We start from the raw sequence: 17,235 nt of genomic DNA, 5'->3' as shown, positions 1-17,235 counted from the left end.
GTAGTCCATAGGACTGTAGTACTCATCTAAAAAGACGCTCTTGCAGCTTCTACCCTCTTCTAAGGATTAGTGCATGATCTTTTCCCCAAATTCCTTTAGGTGAATCATACATGGCAGAACGCCCTTGAGGTAAATACAGTTTTATGTGTGATGTCCCTCTGGCACTTGAATAGCAGCTTTGGAAACAGAGAACAGCCTTCTAGAAAATGCTGAAACTTGCTAAGAAGATGGACTTCCAACCACCTCACAGTATTTAGGAACACTGAGGAGTCAGAACTTGCGTGATTCCAGCGACCAGCAGAGCTGTCATTGTGCACTGGGGGCAGCTGCTTCTCCAAGACATAAATCTAAATCATAACTTCTGAGTGGATGCATTCGTCAAACCCCAGTCCTCACTTGATTTCTCACAAATCGTTTGTAATGGCTGTACCTTGAGTGGTATGAATTTCATTCCTGGCATGCGCACTCCTCTTGCTTTGTAAGTAGGGGAGATTCATCATTAGTCAGTAGTAAAAAGTCACCTTTGCGTGATTTACAGCTAACTTGACTTGAACAATATCTGTGGACATGTATTTGCCTGAAGAGATTGTGTAGAAAGGTGGAGCAATTTTAGCTGCATGAGACTTTTTTTTAATAGAGTTCTGCTTATAAGTGTAATAGCAAGAAAGTGTGTGTATCCTGTGAGAGTAGCTACTGCACCACATTGCTCATATACACTGCTGCTGATGGAAGTAGAGGAGGACCCGTCAGGTTTTTTCCCCGGTGTTCAAAAAAACCCCATTTTTTTTTCAACAGATTGAAAGCTCTGCATATCTACCAGAATGCTTAGAACCTAAGAAGATACAGAGAGTGTCTTGATATGCCAGATACGAGGAGAGACTTTGAAAGTGTATTCATCAAAGATTTTTTTTTTTAAGTATTCATCTAGGGAATTGAGAGGAAAACCTATGTCCCTTTCTAAATTCTGCAGTAAACATTACTGAAGGCAATTCCATAAAATAGTGCACTTTTCTAGGTGGCCTTTTTCTTGCTTTTTAATTGTGCTGACTTTCCTTATCCTTCTATACTCTCAGTGTATCTTTCCTATTTTTTTTTTCTTTTCTTGCAGCTTTGTGTCTCGAAGTGCCCAGACAGGTTTGCAACCTACATTGACGTTCAGGCTTCCTACAGATATAAACCAGACCAGTGGAATTACTTCAGGCAGTTCTGCAAACCTGGTTTTAACAATCCTCGCAAGGTGTGTATGTATCAGTAGGTGGTGGGCTACATTTTTTCTTCAACCAATATGTAATATGCGTGATTTTACTGAGCTGCATCAAAGCTTTGAATTATTCTGATTTCACCATACAAAGACTTGTCCCATGTACGTGGTTTGACAGTGATTTAATCAAGGGTGAAGGTGTTGTATGCACACCAAACCCCCCGCTCTTTAAATGATTCCTTTTTGCTGAAAAGAATATCTGCAGCTACCTGGGTAGTTGCAGTACTGTGGCAAGCAGTATCCTTTAGTACTTCGGTACTCTACAGCAGTAGAGCAGAGTAACTCAAACCAGCTCTTAATGCTCCCGAGTCATCTATAGCTACTTAGTAACTTAGCTAGGAAAATGAATCTATCCTTCATGTATCTGATTTTATACTCAAATATACAGTGTTATTTCTCCCATCTTCAAAACATCTTGCAATTCAGCTATTTTTTAATTGTGTTAAATTCTTACTCTTCCTGAAGAGAAAAGGTGAAGAGGAGGCAAGGAATAATTTCCCAGTCACTTCTGGCTTAGAAGACTGATCCAAACTGAACAGGTTGTCTTTTTTTTTTTTTTTTTTTTTTTTTTTGTCAGTAGAAAAGGAAAGAATAGTCTTTTCCCAAATCTCAGTGACAGTTTGGATTCTCACTTACATCATGAATGTATCTGCAGCTCCACCAGTCAAGTTTGGGGAGGAGGCTCCAAAGCCCGGTTTGGGTGAGAAATAAAAACCACGTAGTTATTTTACTATGTATTCAGCATTCCTGTTTTTCCCCTTTTTAGTCTGTTGCTCAAGTCCTACGTGATGAAGATTGTCCTTCGATGATCATTCCAAGCAGGCCTTGTGAGTGATTCTACTTCTTACACACATCTTAGCAGATTATAAGCGTTCACATTAAACCACAACTCCAGCCCGAAAAGTGTTTTGTGGTAAGGTCACCAGGAGCTGTCTGTTATCTGCCAGTGATGTCCATTCATTTTTAAACAGTTTAAAAGTATAAAGATTTGTTATTGTTTCTAACTGGCATCTGTGAACATTCAGCATGTGATTGGGTCAAGCTGAGCTCTTTCTTGCTCTTGAATCATCACTGATAACAAAAGCTTTACGGCGGAAATTGTGTCTTTCAAAACATGCGAGTGAGCAACCTCATTGGCATCAAGGAAACGCCAGGAAGGTAGGAAGGATCGTGTGGCCAGATGTTGAAGTTCAGACGATACTTGAGCCCAGTTACAATGCAGCTCGCTTTTCAGTTGCAGCGCTGGCTATGCAGGGCATGCAGAGGAATTAAGGGACCAAAAAATGTTTTTGTCACTATGGTCTTTCAGAGTATTTCAGAGTAGATAACCCCGGGTCTCGGAGCTTATCTCAGCTGCAGAGGTGTAATACCAAGAGTATCTGTCACTGACCCAGAAGCTCATGCAAATAAGAAATTGCTGTTTATTTTTCCGTGCTTTAAAATAGACATCACGTAAACCAGGGACATGTTATCAAAGAAGAGAAAATATGGATTAAATTTAAAAGAAAATATTAAGAATTTGTCTGAAAACTGATGTACTGACCCAAAAGACAGAAAACGATTTGCAAAGAAGCTATTATCTTCTTTTAGAGCACAACAAGGGGCAAAGATTACAGAGGGAGCAAAAAGAGACATGTTACTTAATTATTGCCTCAGAATAATTGGTAGGATAGATATTCTAGGCTGAATATCTGGCATCAGTATTTGTTGGAACCTGGTAAGGAAAGCACAGAATTGCTATATAAAGTTAAAGTAGAGCTATGTTGGAGGACTGACCTGCTCTTCCCTTTGGAATGAAAACCAGGAGCTTTTGCAGCAAAGAGCAGGGCAGCATAAATGAGCATGTAAACATCTGTCTTTTATAATCTCTTCTGCCATCTGTCTAACCAATAGTTTCTGTCTTTTTTCCATTGCTTCCTCTCCAAGAAAATCTGGTGATAGTGGCTGGTACTGCAGCTTATCTGGCATATGAGGAACTGACACTTGCTGTTATGTATTGTTTTGGGTGCTAATACCATTCGTGACCCGTCATGTTGAGTCTGTCGCTGGGGGCTGGTTTCATTATTAGTATGAAATGACATATTTGAGAAGCTGCAGTTTTTATAAGCTGCCCAGATACTGACAGAGAGTAAGTTTCGCATTTATTACAAATTCTTAAACTGCTACAGATACCACTGTTGTTATTTGGTAGCACCTGGAATCTCCAGTTGAAGGCTATGATCCCACCGTGCCTGAGCTTGGACAAAAAGACACAGAGCATAAAAGTCGTAATCTTGAATGTGATGGCTCTTCCAAGATTTGTCAAAGTCAACATATCATTAGATAATCAGTTGAAAAACAATTGACTGTAAATCTGAAATTATATAAATGTGTTACAAAAGACAAGAGATAAAAGCGGAGCTTGACATGAAATGTAATATATGTGTTTTGTTTTGATATTTTGAATAGTTCTTAAGAGATGCTTCCCAGACTTCTCCACGAAGAATGGTGTGCTCACCGTGGCAAATCAGACTACGTTCAGAGATGGAAGAGGGAAAACAAGAAATGTAACTGATCTTAGGGAAGCTGCAAAGTAGGTTTTACCCTTCTTCAGTTCTACTTGGTTGGATTCTGAGATTGTGAAATCATTTAGGAACTGAAAAAAAATAACCAGAATCTGTTGTAGCAGATGGCTGAGGGTCCCCAGGCAGGACTTGCTAGCAAATGGTCTCTCTGTGCCTGGGCACTTGCGAAGTTCCAGTAAGGAAAACCAGCACTGGGGTACGCAGAAATAAGCAAGGAGCCAGAAGTTTTAGTCTGATTGTCTCAGAGCGACTATCAGTTTTTAAATCGTTCTTGTTGGTTTTCCTAGCAAAAATTAGTATTAAAGAAAGCTAAAGGAGGTTCAAAATGAAATCCTTGTGCTGCAGGACTCAGGCGACTCAGTAATGGCCTCGGCTATTTCTATGATGGCCTTTCCACTAACGTGGACGGTCCTAGTACTTTGGGCATCTCACCTTGTCAGAGTGCTCCTGGTTTTAGTGCATGTTTAAAGGTCAAAAAGTGACGTTCTGGGCTCTGGTGCATGACAACACCTCCCTTGCAGATGGACGGCAAGCGTCTCCAACCCTTGTCATCAGCCAGGACGAGAGAAAACTGCTGCAAAAGCCTCACTTTTCCAGCTGCTGCCAGTCCTTGCCCTGTCTGGAGGACAGGGTACCTTTTCTTACCTCTTGATCCAAGGCTACCACATTCCAGCGCCTTACCAACACTGATAACACCTGCGACTTACCAAGTTCCCTTCTTCTGGCATCTACAACTACGTTGTCAGTTCTTTGATAAAAAGATCCTTTATTTCATCTTAGGAAAACATTAATATGGGCAAGCGCTTTGCAGGATAGGAGAACAGTTCCATAAAGTCAACCTTTTGCTTCACTGAGCTGTTTTCTGCTTCTCTGCTATGAGCAGTTCTACACTCACAACTGTTTGGCTCTTGGTACTTAGTAGATCTTAATATTATACACCTTTTTTGTGACAAAATAAGCAATTATATCTGGTGATAGTTAGTACTCATAAAGCTTTTTCAATAAAGCTTTTTTAGGAGCTGTATAGACGTTTTTACACAGGTTTTTTCTTTGGTGTAACTCTGATTGATGTTGACTTGGTTACAGAACTGGGGCTGGAGGATGGTAATATGCTCATATCACTAGCAAAGATATTTCAAATCCTTTCACTGAGCCTATTTGTTGTTTAAATAAATTCTACTTTTCTACCCAAAACAACCTTTACTTTGGTTTGTCTTTTCTCAGTGGCATCAATAATGTCCTGGATGCAAGATCAGTTGGAGTGAAAATTTTTGAAGACTATGCCATTTCTTGGTATTGGATTTTAATGTAAGATTTTCATGGGTATTTTTAATTTTTTCGAAATTCACTTTGGAGCATGCAGAGAATTAAGGAATAGATCTTGTATTTGTTTGTACCAATCCCACTTTTAAACTCAAGGAGCAACTGTAATTTCCTTTCCTCACACGATAATAATGCTGTTATGGTTCTGTACATGACCTAAGGATAGCACAGCATACACACATGTCAAGTGTCAGTAGATTTTTTTAGTATCCTACCAGGCAGAAAACCACGAGATGCTGTCTTCTGTTGCAGGACCCATCTGCGTGGTAATTCCAAAAGTGAAAAATCTTAATTAAGAGACTTTGAAACCAAGTGCAGTTGCTAAGTGTCATTAGTATATATAAAAACCACATAATATCTAAATTCATACTAGCAATATATAGTTAAATCCATTATAATACATAAATCCAAAATAAATCCATAAATTCAATGCAGCAGGCAAAGCAACATCAAGAACAAAAACTACTGAACAATATTAACTTCATCTTGCAATTAATACTCACTAATCACCAATTAGTAAAAATGCAGCACTGTAGCAAAAGAATTAGCTATTTTGCTGAAGTGAGTATGTAAGTATATGTGCATTCTTAGTCCATTAATACTGTTTTTGATGGACCAGGGTGTTTATCAATTTAAACAGGGGCAGAAGTCTTTGACAGGTGAGAGCCTATAACATGCACATATTAAGCACACATTATTCAAGCCTAAATGCAAATCCACAACAATAAATACATCAACTTTAGATGACAAACTTAATGCGGAAAATTAGTCTGTTCAGAAACATAAGTTGTCAGCTTTTGAAGGTGTTCAGTCACTGGTGGGAGGACAGCTTTCTTGTAGTCTCATACTGTGCTCACAGTAGTGGCAAGAAACTCACTGGTATTCAGCAACCTCGGTTCTCTCTAGATCTCTTACTGAAATCAGGGTTATGGTGCAGATTCTTTCAAATCGCTGAAGGCGAAATCAAAAGGCTAGGAAGAAAATTGACCATTTTTTGAACAGAAATTCTAAATACTGAAGCCAGTTTCCACATTTCAAATACGATATAAGAAATTGTTGCTACTTTTAAAATAGTTGGATAGAATTTTCTTCAGACTTTTCAACAAATGATAGCCTACATCAAACCATTTCTGGACAAACATATTTAAGTGCTAGGGTCTGGGTGATGACAGTGAAGGGCTGACAGTGAAAGGAAGCTGGATTAAAAATTAAATATAGAATCGCTCTAGTCGTCTTAGCATACCCCAAAAGAACTGCTGCTTTCAAGCCTCAGTTGAAGGGAACCAGTCTATTGAGGACAGCTGTTACCAGGTACTCTGTTTTGGTGTCACTAGGGCTTAAGGTAACTTACTGCTTTCAAGAATAGAGTCATAAGTTCCAAAACTACAACTTCTTTTGAGGAATACATTCTGAATTTCAGAAAGCCATTCGGAGCGGGAAAATACACCATGCTAAAAAGCCTTTAAAGGGCTAGCACTTAAGACCAGCTTACAAAGGTTTAACTAAATAAGCTGATGTTCTTTTTTTTTGTCCCTCTGCTCATCTGGCTTAGTTGGCCCAAAACATCTGGATTTGATTGTTCATGATCAGGCTGACCCATTTTTTATCTTTGGTAACGGCCTAAATAAGCTGGGAACGTTCAGAAGAGACGTAGTAACTTCTCTTCTGTAGAAGAGTAGAACAAGTAGAATAAGTAGAACACAGGCAAGAAGAGGTTTTAAATTTTTTTGAGCCTGTACTAATACAAAATTCTGATGTAACACCTACTAAAAATTCTGAGAAATTAAATGTTCTGTGAAGCATCTGAGCTGGATGTTTGTTGGATGGGATTATTATTCACATTGCTTTAGAAAGTCTCGCTGAGTAAAAAGGCCTTTTGCAGTCATTTTTTCCTTTCTGACTTGCTTTCTGGGAGTGAAATGAAAACAAATATTTCCTTACCACTGGCTTAATAAAGTGAAGACGCTCTGTAGATGGCTTTCCTGGGGGCCTCATTGGTAGCTCTTAACAGTCTCTTTTTATGCATCACAGTGCCCTGATCATTTCCTCTTCTGATGGGTAGAGTCACTGGTTTTCCTCCTAAATTTTATTCTTTTTTTCCTAAGAAAGCTACTGGAATGTTACTTTACTAACATTGTTTCTTTGCAAGTAGGGATATTTAATGGTGGCCGTAGAACAGCAGCCTCCCCACACATAGGTTATTCCCCCCGTTTAACTTTCTGTACTGTAGACTAGACCATGGCCTGGAAAAGGCCGGGAGTTGTTCAGCTGGTGCAGATGACCACGAAGGCATTGTACGAGTCCCGTTGAGCCCGAGAACCCCGTGTGTGCAAACGTTTCTGGCTGTGCACTGTGAGATCATCATATATAAGCTATTAGTTTGTAAGAGCAGATAAATAGCCATGAGGATCTGTTTCATAAGGAAGATTTTGAAATACATTTTTACAAATCATTCTCTTACGTGAGATGAAGTGACCCTCATTTGGAGTAACAAGCATGAAAGTGAAGATTTTCACACTTGTTTTCCCTGTGTTTCTGTTTCTTGTCTTTCTAGTGGGCTTTTCATTGCAATGATTGAGAGTCTGCTCTTCCTGGTGTTATTGAGGTTCACGGCTGGGGTTCTCTTCTGGATTTTCATCTTTGGTGTGATTGGAATTATAGGTTATGGTAGGTGTAATCTTCCAGCCTCAGAAACTATTTTTCCTTATTGTTTAAGTTTGGGAAAACCAGTAATTACATCAATTAAATGTACAATTGGGAGAATTAATGCTTAGTTTTAGACACAGTTAAGTGAGGAGGGCGTAAATGGCATAAAAATTTAGTAACGGTCCAGCTGTTCTGATACTTAGCACCGATGTAGTAACCTGAATTATCTACCCACAGTATACTTACTCTGTATTCACTTGTACTGATAGTTCTTTTCTACATACGTGATTTTACAGTTGATTAGTCTCACAATAATGCATTTTTGGTTTTTGCATACCTGACATGCTGAGGACAAAACACTTGGCTACCAAAAGACTTTTTAAAAGAACTTGTCTTTGCACTCTTCAGAAACACTCATTTTCTATTGATTGTGTTTTAAAAGGCATCTGGCATTGTTACTGGGAGTACGATCATCTTAAAGGAATACCTGGATCTGACCTCACTGTTTACGATATTGGATTCCAGACAGACTTCAGAGTTTACCTGCAACTGAGGCAAACATGGTTAGCGTTTAGTAAGTGCCCTTTAAACTTGATATCTGTTAATGGATATTCAGGAGAATCAGTCACTGTCTTGCTACAGTTTCTGCCTTGTTAAATCTCCTCTGCATATGTCACTCAGAGAAGTAAGCAGAATTCTTTTTCTTTGTATTGTGCAAAAATTTTTTGCAAGGAGACTAGTATATTTCTAAGGGGAGATAATGCAATCACACTAGTGATGAGAGTGAAAAATTCTTGCGTTATTAGCATTCTGTGTGTTTAGTCTTCATAATGGGGAATTAGAAGGCAATAACTGAGTTAGTCCTGATGAAGTTGCATAAGGAGAGGAATTTTTCTCTCACAGTCTGTTTATTCTCCCTCTTTGAGGGCCCCAGAAATGAGATTAATAACTCCACATCTTTGTAGGACTGTTTACATTCAGGTCACTGAATTTTCTTGGAGGCTGATGTAAGACTGTGGAATGAACCATTGCAAATTTCATCACCTTTATTTTCAAAAGTGCTTCATCGCCTTCTCTTACAAGGATAGTGTGTTTAAAACAAAGTCCTACTGGAACAAGACAGCCTGCAGCATACACATCCCTCCCCAGGGAAGGAGGGGTGGAAGAGAGAACAAATACCTGCCAAATATTACTTGCAGTGCTGTTACTGCTCTATTAGAAGGTGCGTGCACACATGCTGATGATGAATGGGACATAGCCTAAAACACTGCCTCTCCCTATTGGGAGCTAAATGAATAGCGCAGTACTTTACTGCTTAAATCTCCTTTCTCTGATTCGTGTCTTCATTTAGCTCTGTGTTGGATCATTGAGCTCGTGAGGCATCTGCTACGTATTGTTGAGGCAGAGCTTTTTAGTATGCTATCCCTAGAGAATATCAGGACTTTATTATGCTTTTCCTTGTAACTCTCCAAGCTCTTCCCCTGCCTGATTCTTAGCAGCCCATGTATAGTTTGTCTAGAGGTCAGTGTCACTTTGAGATGAGTAAATTGAGGTACTCAGGAATTAAATTACTTTTACAAAGTCACCCAGCAAAGCAGCTAAATATCCTTGAAGAAAATGTAGGTCCTCTTAGTTCTAGTCTTGAACGCATCATGTACTGACGTTGGTTTTCTTTTTCACAATGTTTGTGACATTTAAGCTACATTAACTTAACAGAGCTGAACTGGAATGACACCAAATTTAAAGAAACCTGGTTATGTATTCCTTCATGAGGAACCGTATCAAAAATAGGTGCTGAAATGCATGTGGCAAAAACTTTGTTCTGAACGAAGTCTGTGCCTCTGAGCACCACAGCAGTCACTTGCCAGCTGCAGTTGTGATGGATTGGGGTACTGATAATACTTGGGGTCCCAATTTAACATCATCTGGGTCTGTATTCTGAGACTATGTCTAAGCTGTGGGACCTGAAGCCAATTCCCATGTCCCTTTGCAAACCTCCAGACAAGCCAAGGCTTAGGGACGATATCCCTTCTGTCTTCCCCCACAAAACCTCTTGGTTGCAGCTGGAAGGGAGAGGTCCTGCTGTGTGCAGCCACCCACAACTGCTGGGCTGGTTTAAATGCTGTCTAACCGTCTGAAGCACCTGGAATTAATGATCTGTCTCAGAGGCATTAAAAACTCTGTCTTCTCTAGATGAAGTCCAGGGAATTTTTTTACTTTCTGCTGCAGAAGTAGGTTTTGAGCTGACACAAATAGAACTCGGACTGAAGCAGACTCTTTAAACCAGATCTGGGTTATGTTTCAAACACTGCTTACAACTAAGAGTGGAAACGTTCTGGGACATGGTGCTCTCAGCTTTCCGAGCACCGTGCTGAGATACAAGTTTGTATGATTCCAGCAGCAAAACTGGAAGGTGAAAATAATTTGTCCCAAACTGTCCTATCTTAGCCTCATTTTTTTAAACTCAAATGAGGTGAAAGGAGCTCGTGTCAGGTTAATACTCAAAAAAACCTATTGATTTTTGTACACCTAAATGTTAGAGTATTATATATCAGGAAAATACACTCTTCATGAAAAATTCGACTCTGCACCTTGTTTTTATTTATTTTACTGTCTCTAACTACTACAAATTAGTATAAACACGCAAAGTGTTTGTTTATGGGAAGTAGAATTTGTTACGGGTGAACTATATCTAAGGCCAAATACTACAGTCACATTTAAATAAATTATTCTCTTTGGCTGAGAATGGTATGTTCTGTCTTTCTTCTAAAATTATAAATGCTAATGTCGGGGTCCTACACATTCTGACTAACTCTGCATGTCGAGCTTCCCTATGCTGGAACTTAGAAAACTATGAAATGGGATTGAAGACTGGCAGGTGCAGTGGAGAAAGAGAGAACTGCTCTCGCAGAGAATTTTATGGAGTTCATGAACAATAGTGTAAAATACAAGGAAAAAAAAACACCCACCAATTTACAGAGGCAGCATATTGGTTCATTTCTTGATAAATCTAACTGGTTTTGTTTGGTTTTTTTCAGTGATATTACTTTGTATTGTTGAGGTCATAATCATACTGATGCTGATCTTCCTAAGGAATCGGATCCGGATTGCTATTGCACTGTTGAAGGAAGGTAGTAGGTATGTTTGTCTGATTTTAATATATTTTGAATTTTATTAAGTGATCTCTAGGGTACACTCTTCTTGCGCTTCATCTTGCACTACCAAGGGCAGAAAGTTGGGGGTTGAAGTACAGCTCTGGATTTGTTGAGCCGAATGGGTATATAACGAACGCCAGGTTCCTTATATAATGAGGTTATTAATAATTATTAATTATTAGTTAATAATTAGTTAATTAATTATTAATTATTAGTTATTATTAATATAATATTAATGAGGTTGTGCTTATAAGAGCTTTCTCTTTTGCAGTAAGACATTTCTTAATGTCTCAGCTCCCTGCCTGCAGAGTACATACGCTGTTAGTGGTACATGTAGCCTTGGTGCAGGGAGGTGTATCAGCAGAAACGCCGAGTGTGGTGCACTGTTATCAGGAGTCTGGAACCAGGAGCGGCCAGCTTTGCTCTCTCATTGCGTTGTCTCCGGAGCGACGTACTAGTGGTAGAGGACTGGTGGTGTTTTGGCTGTGGCTTTTATCTAGGAAAGACTGGATTCTTCTGGCTCCAATCAAACTTTCGTGTGGACATGCATAAATCTGCAGAGAGAAAAGGAGACTTCATGACCAGACACTGCAATAAGGTTCAGTCCAAGAGACTTCTTTTCAGCTCAGAGTAAAGAAGAAAGCAGAGCAGGATGTGAGAGTTGAAGGCCTAGGAGACCTCTTCATTTTGTGTTTGCTGAAATCTGCATAGACTTTGTTCACAGTGGTTCCTGTTTTACACAGTGCTAACACTTGGTTCTTGTTTTAAAAAATGGGAATATAACAAAGGAGAAATGGACTTAAGACACCAGGCCCTTGGATTTCATTGCAAATAGGCCAAGGTCTCACAGGCCTTGGAAGTAGAGCTCTGTTGTTAGAGTATGTGGAGTTAGCTCTGAGTTTATCTGTGTGCACTTGCTTGTAGTTTTCTGCCATCTCCGTTGGCATTGTGGTTCTCAGGAATCAGGATTTGGGTTTTTTGTAATGGGATTAAGAAATACCGAAGTTCTGCATTCAGCCAGGTACCTGTTTCCTGTTTTATGCTACTGTGCAATTAGAGCATAGCAATTAATTTTGGCAGCATTAAATTATACTCTTTAATTCCTGTTCATTAAAATCCAGGGACACTTTTAACACTCTGCAACACTTCTGTTCACAACCTTGACAGGTAGAAGGATTTCAGAAAGTTCATAAACTTCCTGCTGAGAAGTAATAACGTTCTGTAGTTTTTCAGCAGCCTGGAAAGGTCACTTGATGGTGATGTTTTTACTCTCATGCATAATGCATGAGGTGAAACACTGTGTAATTACTGTAAGCCTAACAGACCGTGCCCTGAATTCAGGAAGATGACATGTAAGCTGCTAATGACTGGAAATCGAATTACATTTTTCAATACCTTTTAACTGCTCTTTCAGAAATACTACAATGATAATGCTAATAATTGACTTGAAATCCATAGTTAGAAACAATTAACAGTTGTTACTCAGTTTGTTGGAGTAACTGTCCGTGGTCTTCGTGGTAACTAAGGCCCACCATTAACTGCTGAACACTGCTAATACGTAGTGATTATTTCTCCGACAGCATAAGGCTGTGTCCTCTTGTGTGACTCTTAATGGACTTTTACATCTTTAGACTTGGACAGAAATCGACGTGTTGCTCTTGTCCTCTTGATTGCACAGGACACTTCCCTTACATCCCCCCAGCATTTACTAGTTTAGCAGCAGGAACTGAGTAAATTTGTCTCCTTTTGCATTCTGGAAACTGCCTCCTATAAAACAAAGAGCATCAGAAGTGACACAAGTCGTAGGAGAAACACTGTAAGAAATAATGAGAGACAAAAAGGCTTGTGATAAGCTTACACGGTCACTGGAAAGAAAACTTAAGAGTCGGGAAGAGGTAGATGACAGGAGTGTAGAGAGAACCAACCTGTAAGCTTGAGTGAACAGAACACGTGCTCTCTGAAATTGCAGCCCGTGGGATTCCCAGCTGGAGGTGCTCCCCTCAGCGAGAGCTGCAGCCAGTTTCAGATGAGGGACTGCATCAGCTCGTCATCTTACCGAGAGCCGTACCAGCATGCTCGAGCTCCTGCTCACTAGTCACGTTCCAGCCACAGGAAGTACTCGTAGAACATCAGCCTCTAGAATGTCAGACGTGGTGTTAAAAGGAGGTCTCTAAGCTGTCAGCAGTGAAAGGCTATTATTGCTTCTGCCTGCCAGCAGCCAAAGGCTCGCACCCTCATTTATGACACATGCAAGGAAAGTCATGTCATCACAGGAAGGTGTCGGCATGTCCTGGCATTACAAAGACAGGTCGAATGGGAAGTCCCTGCCCCAGAATAGTTAGTGCTTACAGCAGGAAAGGGGCTGGGAACAGAGTCCTCAAATACAAATTGTCAAGAGGTGATTTCAGGTGTGCAGGAGCCAAAGGAAGAGCATGGGAGCTGAGCAAAGCGGGACGAGGAAATAAAGGGTAATGTCTGCAGCAGTCAGCAAGATGTGATTGAAACGGGTTTGTGACCTGGAAAGAGCCGGATCTGTGAACCAGTAATGGAGAAGGAGAAAGAAGAACACAGGCTTGAACTTGAAGAACTGGTAAAGTTGACTGTAGTGCTGCCAGTAAAAGTGGAGTGGTAGAATGACAAAGTGAAGATGTGAAGACATTTGAAGAAAGAACGTGCAGTTTTCTGGGATCCCAACACTAGATTATGCTACCACTATCAACAAGTAGCTCAAAGTAAAGGGGATAATGCTAGGACTGATAAAAAGCTTGTTTCTTAAGTTATTATATCTTACAGATATGTTTTGTTTCTTTCATAGGGCTATTGGCTATATAATGTCTACATTGTTCTACCCAATCGTCACCTTCATACTCATTGCGATTTGTATTTCCTACTGGGCTGTGACAGCTGTGTATCCTTCTGTCTGTGTGCCTCTCTGGAGGAACAGTCTCCTGGTCTGCAAGAACAGATAATTCTCTGCTATTTCACCTTAACCAGACTGGTTAAGAGCGCTATTTGGTCATTTAGCACGTGCTGCACTGATGCACTCTTCCTCGTGGCACATTTGCATGTGATGTACAAATCAGACAGTGAATTTAATTTCTTTAAAAAGAACTGGACTAAAATTCATGCCGAGGCAGAGGGATCATACAAGGCCTTGAGTACTAAATAAGGTTGACTTTAAGGGATGAAAAAGGGGCCCTCAGCAAAGAGTGAATATGGCCTTTAATGTGCCGCATGGTCTGTAGGCCTGATGTTGAAGGTCTCTCAGATACCTGGGGGTGGGATGGGCTCCAGGTGTGTTTAGTTCCGAAAAGTATAGGAAAGGAGTGAGAGAACCTACAGAGCACTGAGTCCTCTCTAAATGGCGTAAGAGCAACCTCTGTCTGGTCCTGGAACAGCAAGGGTTCGGCAAGGTATCAAAAAGGGGAAAATTGCTTTTTGAAAACAAGTAAGTTGTTCTTTCACATGCAAAGAGGGTTGGTTATTCCTGTTTAGGACAATGTTAATTTATCTTTATGCTCTGTGTTTACTTCCACCAAAATATGAACTGTCAAAGAACTACTGTATAACCTGCCTTGTTAAAGGTGGATGTGCAGGAGAGACTGAGTGAACTTTCAAGGTCATTCCCCCTGCCCATTCTGATCAGGGGCTATTGCAGCCCTGGGATGGAGTTTGCCTCAGTTCTCTAAGTGACGAGAGTGTTCCGTCTTGTCTATCAGCCCTTCATATACACCTCTGCAGAGCAAGAGCAGTTTTTCTGTTATTTGCACAAGTTCTTTAGAGCTTTAGACCCACTCCTAAGTTGCTCAAAGCCTATAGTTCTGTAATTCCTCCTTAAAATATTTCATCCAGTTTTCTGGCTACATCAGGAGAACCTGTGTATAAAGTAATGGCTAATCAAACACTGTGCAAGTATGCAAACCTGACTTGTGACCCAGAGGTAAGTGTAACAATATTTACCTATAGTGAGAGCTATGCTAATTGCATTTCTTAATCATTATTAAATTAAACGGTAGTAGAAAATGTGCATATTTTAAGTAATGATTCCCTATGTTAAATCTGAATATAGTACATAGCGTTCAGGTAACACTTCTTTGTTCAAAGCAATTTACAGACATAAACTAATTTTTCTGCTAAACTGTCCTGTGAGGCAGGTAAATATTAATTGTTCTAATTTACAGGGTGAGAAATGAAGACACGGAAGTACAGGTTTATTTGGAAAGGTATTCTTAAATTTGTGAGGATTCTATTTCGTGGTCCTCAAAAGGCAATGGAAGACTTTGAAAGCTATGCCTCAAACTTGCCCAAAGACCAGTGGTGTTTTGAAGCAGAGGTTTACCTAAATATTGGGGTTCTTTTGGCACAGCAATGACCTTTATGAAGCTCCAAAAATATTTGTCTTTTGTTTTGATTTGTATTCAGTCAAATGTTTTGACTTGACTGTGGGGTTAAATGTAAGTATTTTTTCAAAACTAGAAATATTTATCACATGTTATATCAGGGTTATTTTCAGGTGTTTCAATTTCAATGTACTGCTGTGGTTATGTATATCCCAAACAGTTCCCCACCCTGCTGATGTCTGAACACTAAAAAAGAAAGAGATTAGAAACTGATGGGTTTTATTTCATGCCCAAACTGAGCAAATACGTGGAATGAACAATAGAAATACGGAAAAGTAATTCAATGTAAAGACTACTCCTGTTTTAATACTCTGAGATAGGTAAAGGAAATGGCGACCCCATCCACAGCTTGTATAAAATGGCATAACTCAGTTCAATTCAGTGGTGGTGATTTACCCAAACTGCAGATTTGGCCTCTGGTTTTCAAGTTGGTTTTTTTTTTTTTTTTTTGTTATGTGATCAGGTTGTCTTTAATGAAACCGAAGCACTTATGTATCTTAAAAGTAGACTTCTGAAATTCAAATTCCATTTATGTCGGTTTCAGGCATGTGGTGAACAACCCTGTTTGCTAACTGAATAGTTTAAAGTTAAGCACCTGCATAAGACATTAATGGGAATCCTTAAATATGTAAACAGGTTACATAGTATTGGAGTGCTGGGTTGAATGGGCTAATGAAACATCAAGCAGAATTACGTTATTTGTATTAAGCTGCTAAACTTCAGAGACCGTACACAGAATTCATTGCTTATCATTGTGTTATTTATTTTTCTTTCTATACAGACTTTTAACACAACCAACGTTACTAAATTATGTCCAGGTGCTCAGTGTACTTTTGCTTTTTATGGAGGAGAAAGCCTGTACCATAAGTATATCTTCATCTTCCAGTTAGCCAATGCCTTTGTCTTTCTCTGGTTGGTGAACTTTGCAATTGCACTGGGTCAGTGTACCCTTGCTGGTGCCTTTGCCTCGTATTACTGGGCCTCTCGAAAACCAGCTGATATTCCACTGTGGCCGCTCTTCTCTTCGTTTGGACGAGCAATACGGTAAGGCTGTGGAGCTGGATGTGAGCCCTGTCATGTATCCAGCAAATGCTCTTTTACATCTAGGGAAGCCAGACTTAGAGTATCAAATGAAAACGGTTAGCCAGTGTTGTGGTTTAACCCCAGCAGGCAGCCAAGGCCCACCCAGCCGCTCGCTCTCTCTCCCCCTGTGGGATGGAGGAGAGAATCAGAAGCGTGAAAGTGCGAAAACGCGTGGGCTGACATAAAGACAGTTTTGTAGGTAAAGCAAAACAAGGGATTCATTCACCGCCCCCCATCGGAGGCAGGTGCTCAGCCATCCCCAGGAAGGCTGGGCTCCATCACATGAGATGGTGATTTGGGAAGACAAACGCAGTAACTCTGAATGTCCCTCCTTTCTCCTTTTTCTACGCAGCTTTTATTGCTGCGTCATATGGTGTGGGACATCCCTTTGGTCAGTTGGGGTCAGCTGTGTCCCCTCCCAGCTCCTTGTGCCCCCCCAGCCCATTGCTGGCGGGGTGGGTGAAGAGCAGAAAAGGCCTCGAGGCTGTGCACGCCCTGCTCAGGGCTAAAGCATCAGTGTGTTATCAACGCTGTTTTAGCACATTCCAAAACATAGCCCCGTACCACCTACTACGAAGAAAATTAACTCTATTCCATCAAAAACCAGTACAGTCAGGAAAATGTAGTTGTTAGGGGGAGGCTGAATCCTGTAGCCTGGTAGTGACAAGGCTGCTGCAGCTCCGTGGCCCCAGGCCCAACCGGTTACAAGGCTGAGCAGGTATTCTCAGCAGGCCACACGCCCAAATACATGTATACAGCACATTATACACAGCTGGCCACACATCGACAGACACACACAGCAC

The 17,235-nt window shown here is 40.4% G+C and overlaps 1 protein-coding gene across 2 annotated transcripts in view; it reads left to right on the top strand.

The window, feature by feature from the left end:
- SLC44A5 (solute carrier family 44 member 5) overlaps positions 1-17,235 on the top strand; it is an 89,277-nt gene that overhangs the window by 64,057 nt on the left and 7,985 nt on the right. For both annotated transcript variants that reach the window (XM_074597586.1, XM_074597587.1), the window contains exons 6-15: positions 1,109-1,237; positions 2,028-2,088; positions 3,710-3,833; positions 5,050-5,133; positions 7,703-7,815; positions 8,237-8,368; positions 10,833-10,932; positions 13,765-13,857; positions 14,802-14,889; positions 16,131-16,393. In XM_074597586.1, the coding sequence (XP_074453687.1) occupies positions 1,109-1,237; positions 2,028-2,088; positions 3,710-3,833; positions 5,050-5,133; positions 7,703-7,815; positions 8,237-8,368; positions 10,833-10,932; positions 13,765-13,857; positions 14,802-14,889; positions 16,131-16,393 (1,187 nt within the window). The remainder of the gene's footprint in view (positions 1-1,108; positions 1,238-2,027; positions 2,089-3,709; positions 3,834-5,049; positions 5,134-7,702; positions 7,816-8,236; positions 8,369-10,832; positions 10,933-13,764; positions 13,858-14,801; positions 14,890-16,130; positions 16,394-17,235) is intronic.

The sequence above is a fragment of the Larus michahellis genome, chromosome 8 (assembly GCF_964199755.1).
Source record: "Larus michahellis chromosome 8, bLarMic1.1, whole genome shotgun sequence".
Taxonomy (NCBI): domain Eukaryota; kingdom Metazoa; phylum Chordata; class Aves; order Charadriiformes; family Laridae; genus Larus; species Larus michahellis.
The sequence above is the reverse complement of the archived record's forward strand: the minus strand, read 5'-3'. Positions and strand labels throughout refer to the sequence as shown.